This window comes from Taurulus bubalis (genome assembly GCF_910589615.1).
Source record: "Taurulus bubalis genome assembly, chromosome: 19".
NCBI classification, from domain to species: Eukaryota; Metazoa; Chordata; class Actinopteri; order Perciformes; family Cottidae; genus Taurulus; species Taurulus bubalis.
Window position 1 is genome coordinate 21,883,556 of NC_136607.1, and position 7,500 is coordinate 21,891,055.

The window sequence follows — 7,500 nt, forward strand, 5'->3', positions numbered from 1 at the left end:
CTAACATTCATCATCACATAAAGGACCACTTCATCCTTCAGTTTATCACTAACATTCATCCTTCAGTTCATCACTAACATTCATCAACACATAAAGGACCACTTCATCCTTCAGTTTATCACTAACACTCATCATCAACACATCTGGAGATACAAGGTTTTCACTGGATATGAAAGGATGAACTACTCGTCTTAGAAGAAACTAAAGCTGTCAGACGAATTAAGGAACAAGTACAATATGTACTTGTGAGATGAAGTACAGTAAAAAGTACAATATTGGAAGTAATGCGCTCACAGCAGTATTTTCTAACGGCTCATAATCAACGACCCGAACTCTCCGTTTGTGAAGTACAATATTTGTCTCTGAGACGTAGTGGAGTAGAAGTATAAAGTAGTAGAAGTATCCAGCTGCATACAATGGAAATACTCAGAAAGGTACATACAATGAGTACTTAATTCCCAATGGGTAGATAATTTTCTTGGGGATGTTACATTGTGAAAGCATTGAGCAGCAGTGACATTACAATACAGTTTGTAAGGTATCAACTAGGGCTGTGCGGTATTCCGATTCAACCGGTATTCCGATTCAACCGGTATTCCGATTCAACCGGTATTCCGATTCAACCGGTATTCCGATTCAACCGGTATTCCGATTCAACCGGTATTCCGATTCAACCGGTATTCCGATTCAACCGGTATTCCTTACGGTATGAATTGTTCACATACCGTCAAACCGGTCGCCGCTTTTGGCGTCAACAACAGTTAATGTTCACAGCTTGAAGCTGAAGGAACAACGGGCCGAGCTTCTTATGGTGACTCAGTTGACTCATGGTTTTATAAGAAATGACAAACGCCAAAAAATGGCTTTTATAATAATGTAAAACCCAAATGAATGTCTTGAAATGACTTGTTTTCTCCGAGTGCCCCGAGGTTTCCACTTTACTGTCGCATCAGACCAAGAAAGCAACACAAGCAGGAGCCTCGTGGTGTTCCCCTTGAAATATGACTTGAACAATGGATTTATTATCCAAATAATCTCCCAGATGTACATGTTAATACACAGAGTTATATCCCGTTGCATTCCCACTCATGTGCGATGACGTCATGTCTGAAATGTGCGATCGCCATCATTAATGTGACGTTGTCCTCTTGTGTTTCCTCAGATTATCTCGACAATGGCAACAATAAAATGGCGATACAGCAGGCCGACAAACTGCTGAAGAAACACAAGGACCTGCACTGTGCCAAGGTGAGTGACTGTTGGTTCTCCGGACCGCCATGTTTACAACGTTTATGAGGGAACACATCAAGAGAGAAGAGTCGTTTATGTAGACTTCTATACAACCAGAGGAGTCGCCCCCTGGTGGTCAGGAGAGAGAATGCAGCTTTAACACACGAAGCATAGACTTCTATACAACCAGAGGGGTTGTATGCCCCCTGACTAATTGTACATGTATCCATTCGTGTATTCATGTGGTCTTTCATACCCGAACCCTGCTTCAGGTCCTAAAGGCCATCGGCCTTCAGAGGACAGGGAAGCAGGACGAGGCCTTCACTCTGGCCCAGGAAGTGGCCTCGCTAGAGCCCACTGACGACAACTCTCTACAGGCGCTGACCATTCTGTACCGGGAGATGCATCGCCGTGAGTCCACACACACACACACACACACACACACACACACACACACACACACACACACACACACACATGTACACACACACACACACACACATGTACACACACACACAGACACACACAGACACACACAGACACACACAGACACACACACAGACACACACACACACAGACACACACACAGACACACACACACACACACACACAGACACACACACAGACACACACACACACAGACACACAGACACACACACACACACACAGACACACACACACACACACACACACACACAGACACACACACACACACACACACACACACACACACACACACACACACACAGACACACACACACACACACACACACACACACACACACACACACACAGACACACACACACACAGACACACACACACACACAGACACACACAGACACACACACACACACAGACACAGACACACACACACACGTACGTGTTGACTACGGTGTCGTTCACAGCGGAGTTGGTCACCAAGCTGTACGAAGCCGCGGTGAAGAAGGTTCCCCTCAGCGAGGAGTACCACTCTCACCTGTTCATGGCGTACGCCCGCGTGGGCGAGTACAAGAAGATGCAGCAGGTGAGGAAGCTGCTTCACGGCCGACGCGCCGCACGACACCAACAGCTGTGGCTTTAGGGTTAATAATGAAGAGGATGTTGATGACTGCGTCTTGGCCCTTTACAGGCGGGAATGGCCTTGTATAAAATCGTCCCCAAGAATCCGTATTACTTCTGGTCTGTCATGAGTCTGGTGATGCAGGTACGAGGACGTTTTTGTCTTTTTACGGCCACGTTCCCTAAATATTGTGGTGAAATAAACCCGTGTGCTGTTTTGCTTTGCAGGCCATCTCAGCACAAGATGAGAAGCTGTCCCAGACCATGTTCCTGCCTCTGGCTGAACGCATGGTGGAGAAAATGGTGAAGGAGGAGAAGATTGAAGCGGAAGCAGAGGTGAGAGAAGTGACCCGAGGCTCATCAGCCCTGATCAGGTGTTCTGCAGCTCATGTGACCTTCATATGAATACCAGCCCCTCTTGTCCTTGATCTCTAAAGAATCAGCAACTCATTGCCTTTACCAAAATGTTTTTAAATCATATTTATTATTTATTTTCTGCCTAAATATGATAAAAAGTCAAGAGTCTGATTAAAAAAGGACTCGTCGATCGCTCCACGAGTTTTTTTAATTGTATGTTCGGTGCCTTCCCATCATCCCACAGAGTTGTACTGCACCGCTTTAGAAGGATTAAGACCTAAAGCATCCAAACCTGCAATAATAATCACAATAAACATAAGCAATGACATTTTTTCAAGCCTTTCCAGTCCAGAAATCATGTTTTTCGGTTCAGAAATAGAAAAATTAGCAAATTTGACCTGAATTTTGCTCACACTATGACCGTCATGTACTTCAAATGACCGTCTTTAAAAAACAATGTAGTCCATCATTTCTCTTCTCACGAGGGTTTACAGTTCTTTAGCCGTTTAAATGTATTAAATCGGACCAGTGGATGATGATCTAGAAGCGTTTGAGTTTTTTAAAACTCACTTCCTCATTTCTGAAAAAGCAGTAAAAAAGATGAGGTAGGAAGAGTTCAGAAAACCGTTTAAAACCCTCTGAGCCCCAAGACGCTTCAGGGCATCTCTCTGGAGCCTCGTTTTTCACTGTAGCATAAAAGTCCTGCTCCTTATGGAGGCAACAAAAGATGGCGAACCCAAACATACCTTTAGTGCAGAATAAGACGTTTAAAGACTTAAATCATGAAGAGGTGTCTTCTCTTTTTCTCCCTGTTAAAATGCTTTTTGTGAGGTTGTTGACATCGTTTACAGCCGTTTCTGCATTTAATTCTGACTTTCTTCCTGTGACCTGCAGGTGCAGCTGTATTATATGATCCTGGAGCGTTTGGGAAAGTGTGTCGAGGCTCTGGACGTGATCAGGGGTCCACTTGGTGGTAGGTGTTCGTCAGAGGGCGACGACGATGCAAGTTACTACAAGGAGCTTTCACCTGCTTGTGTCTGGAGAGGAGGAGGCACAGGAGAACCAGAACCAGACCGTCAGACCTGCTGCAGTCAATGAGGTTTCCTCAAGGGACCCTGGTGCTCAGAGGCACTACCGCCTTTGTCCACAGAGGGCGCCAGACCCACCACAACATGAAAGCTCCTCGTCGTGACTTTAATCAGCATCTATTTAAACGTGCCGGTGTTTTCAGCCGCAGTCCTTTTGGCAAGATGTCTTTTGAAAATAAAAAAGTGTCAGCTTCAGAAATAACTGCAATAGTATTAATAAATCCTGCAGAAGTAAAACACTGATGCACGAAGGTAAAAAACTCCACTGTTCTGCATCGAAGCAATGGGACTCGGTTAATAACCACATGTTGCACACGGCAGGAGGGCTCATAAATACAACAGCATCTTCTATATATTGTCCCATATGAAACCCAATCACCTTCATATTATATCGATGTGTAACCCTAACCCTCCCACAGAGAAGCTGACCAGCGAGCTGCAGAGCAGAGAGTCAAAGTGCATGATGCTCTACCGGAGGCTGCAGCGCTGGCCGGAGTGCAACTCTCTGGCCCACAAGCTGCTGCTCAAGAAGTGAGTCCAGGCCCTTTTTTAATATGTTTAATAAACGAGGCTTCTGAGAGACGAGCTCGTGTGTTTGTGTTCGCAGCCCAGACGACTGGCAGTTCTACCCGTCCTACTTCGACTCTCTCTTCCACCTCATGGATCAGTCCTGGATTCCTCCGGAAGAAGGCGAGCAGTGAGTCAACGAGTGTTTGCTCTGTGTTTCTGTGTGAGGTAGATTAGTACGAAAAGTAGGAAAAATTCACTGCTTCTATTGTCCAAAATATAACTCCCTCGGGTATGACATTCAGAGCTGATGTGATGAATACATTTTGAATGACTCAATTCACCACCATGTGATACGATACTAGAGGCTACGATTCCATATATCACCATACTATAAACAAGGTGATATACTGCATTATTCTTTTAGTATTATTTATATGGATAAAGAAAACGTTTACATCCGATCTGACTAAACACCTCCATCACACTTCCTGTATCTTCATAGCTCCTTTTCCTGCAGTCTGAGCCGCATGCAAACTATTAATCATTAATAACCCGCAGTGTTTGTGAGCATCGGTTAGTATTGCACGACGTAGCGTCTCAATATCTTCTCATGCCCCTTCATAGTGGTTGATAATGGTTCCTGAGCTGTGTTCACCTCTTCTGCCCAAAAGCATAACGACTGCAAAAGTAAACTATTGTTTTATTCTTATTGTTGTTGTTGCAAGCAAATAAACACGTTGTGCAAAAGGTGTTAAGCTACGACACGTTTTCACAGCCGCTGATGAACGTTTAACTTTTCATGTGCTCACATATCCGCTTCATCCTTTCACCAACATTCTTTTTATTTCTGTCAATGCGATGAAAGCTGCAGGAAATAAACGTCTTCACTCGACTGATGAGTGAAATGAGGCGAGGGGCGGGGCTTAATAAACCCAGAACGGTGCTGCGTTTCAACTTTTTTATTTTTTTTATACAAACTACCAGTTTAAACGCTGGAAAAAACCCAATGAATCTGCAATCAGTTCGGTGGTTTAGCTCTCAGCGAGAGAAGAGCGACTTCTACCAGACGCTTGTCGCGGTGAATGTGTTTATAAATATGAGTATTGATCCGCTCCTGCGTGTCTGTCTCCAGCTGTCCGGAGGGTCCGGTCCATCACACGGTGGCCGAGGTGACGAGCTTCGTGGAGGAGAGGATTCTGGGAGAAGACGGCAAAGACTCGCGCTCGCTCAGAGGGCCGTACTTGGCTCGGCTCGAACTAATGCACAGGCTGAGGGAACGGGGCCGTCCGGAAGAGAAACTGTTAGGTAAAAACACACGGACGTAGAAAGAGAAAGCAGTTGCTTTTTGCCCTGTTCTTTAAGCCCCTCCCCCTTTGCCTGGTGCTTCAGCCTTTTTGTATGTGGCTTCAAACAGGTGATCCCTTAGAGCTAATGGTGCAGTTCTTTGCGAAGTTTGGAGACAAACCCTGCTGCATCACCGACCTAAAACTATACCTCCACCTGCTGCGGCCCGAGCAGCACGTGCAGGTGAGTCCCAGCGGCGCGGCGGGAGTGCGAGGCGGCGGGTCGGCCGCGACTCAACGCGCTTCTGTTGTTTCCCCCGCAGTTCATCAACCGGGTGAGCGAGGCGGTGCCGCTGGGGGAGCGGGGCGACGAGGGCTTCGCCTTCCCAGAAGACACCAGGGCGCTGCAGAGGCACCTGTGCGCCTGTCAGCTGGGGCGAGCGCTCGGCCTGCACCACGCGCTCGACCCCGACGGGAAGCTGCGGCTCATCGCCGAGCTCAAAGCCCACTACCGCCACGGACTCAAGTTCGGTGAGGCGCCGCGTCTTAAAACCCGTATGATGCGTTTCATTTGCCGTTTGTTTCGGGGAATCGTCTCGTTCACGGAGCGAAGAGGCGTGAACGTTGCTCCTGTCGAGGCTGCGTTGGCTTTGCAGGTGCAAACTTGAATCATATTTCATCAAACTGAGCAAACTTTTCACGTCAGCGCTGCCACAGATTCTGCTCCTTTTACCCGTCTTTATATATTCTTGTATGAACGGTTTCAGGTTGAGGGACTTTTAATAAACAATGCTGCGTTTCAGAAGCTCTGACTGACGTCTGCTCAACAGGGACCAACGCGCTGAAGACGGAGCTGCAGTTCTCTGACATGTACTGTCTCATGGCGGCTCACGTTTACATCGACCTGTGGAAGGAGACGGGTGAGTCTGACCTGTGGGGTCTGAAACAGTCATGTGTTCATGTGGTATGTTCATGTGCTCATGTGGTATGTTCATGTGTTCATGTGGTATGTTCATGGGTTCATGTGGTATGTTCATGTGTTCATGTGTTATGTTCATGTGTTCATGTGGTATGTTCCTGTGGGGTCTGAAACAGTCATGTGTTCATGTGTTCTGTTCATGTGTTACATTCATGTGTTCATGTGTTATATTCATGTGTTCATGTGTTGTGTTCATGTGTTATATTCATGTGTTCATGTGGTATGTTCATGTGTTATGTTCATGTGTTCATGTGTTATATTCATGTGTTCATGTGTTATATTCATGTGTTCATGTGTTATGTTCATGTGTTGTGTTCATGTGTTATGTTCATGTGTTCATGTGTTATGTTCATGTGTTCATGTGTTATGTTCATGTGTTATGTTCATGTGTTCTATTCATGTGTTCTATTCATGTGTTCATGTGTTATATTCATGTGTTCATGTGTTATGTTCATGTGTTCATGTGTTATATTCATGTGTTCATGTTCATGTGTTCATGTGTTATATTCATGTGTTTATGTGTTCTGTTCATGTGTTCTGTTCATGTGTTATATGCATGTGTTCATGTGGTATGTTCATGTGGTATGTTCATGTGTTCTATTCATGTGTTCATGTGTTACATTCATGTGTTCATGTGGTGTGTTCATGTGGTATGTTCATGTGTTATATTCATGTGTTCTGTTCATGTGTTCTGTTCCTGTGGCATCTGAAACAGTCATGTACATGTTATATTCATGTGGTATGTTCATGTGTTCATGTGGTATGTTCATGTGTTACATTCATGTGTTCATGTGTTACATTCATGTGTTCATGTGTTACATTCATGTGTCCATGTGGTATGTTCATGTGTTCATGTGTTATATTCATGTGTTCATGTCTTCTGTTCATGTGTTATATTCATGTGTTTATGTCGTCTGTTCATGTGTTATATTCATGTGTTCATGTGTTATATTCATGTATTCATGTGTTCATGTGTTATATTCATGTGTTATA

The 7,500-nt window shown here is 45.0% G+C and overlaps 1 protein-coding gene across 1 annotated transcript in view; it reads left to right on the forward strand.

Moving 5' to 3' along the window:
• Window positions 1-7,500, forward strand: part of naa25 (N-alpha-acetyltransferase 25, NatB auxiliary subunit) — a gene marked incomplete at both ends in the record, with an annotated part of 13,502 nt that overhangs the window by 1,242 nt on the left and 4,760 nt on the right. The window contains 12 exons of the mRNA XM_079235285.1: window positions 1,163-1,248; window positions 1,503-1,641; window positions 2,137-2,255; window positions 2,361-2,435; window positions 2,519-2,626; window positions 3,542-3,620; window positions 4,155-4,266; window positions 4,343-4,432; window positions 5,378-5,550; window positions 5,660-5,772; window positions 5,852-6,059; window positions 6,359-6,448. Of these exons, the coding sequence (XP_079091411.1) occupies window positions 1,163-1,248; window positions 1,503-1,641; window positions 2,137-2,255; window positions 2,361-2,435; window positions 2,519-2,626; window positions 3,542-3,620; window positions 4,155-4,266; window positions 4,343-4,432; window positions 5,378-5,550; window positions 5,660-5,772; window positions 5,852-6,059; window positions 6,359-6,448 (1,392 nt within the window). The remainder of the gene's footprint in view (window positions 1-1,162; window positions 1,249-1,502; window positions 1,642-2,136; window positions 2,256-2,360; window positions 2,436-2,518; window positions 2,627-3,541; window positions 3,621-4,154; window positions 4,267-4,342; window positions 4,433-5,377; window positions 5,551-5,659; window positions 5,773-5,851; window positions 6,060-6,358; window positions 6,449-7,500) is intronic.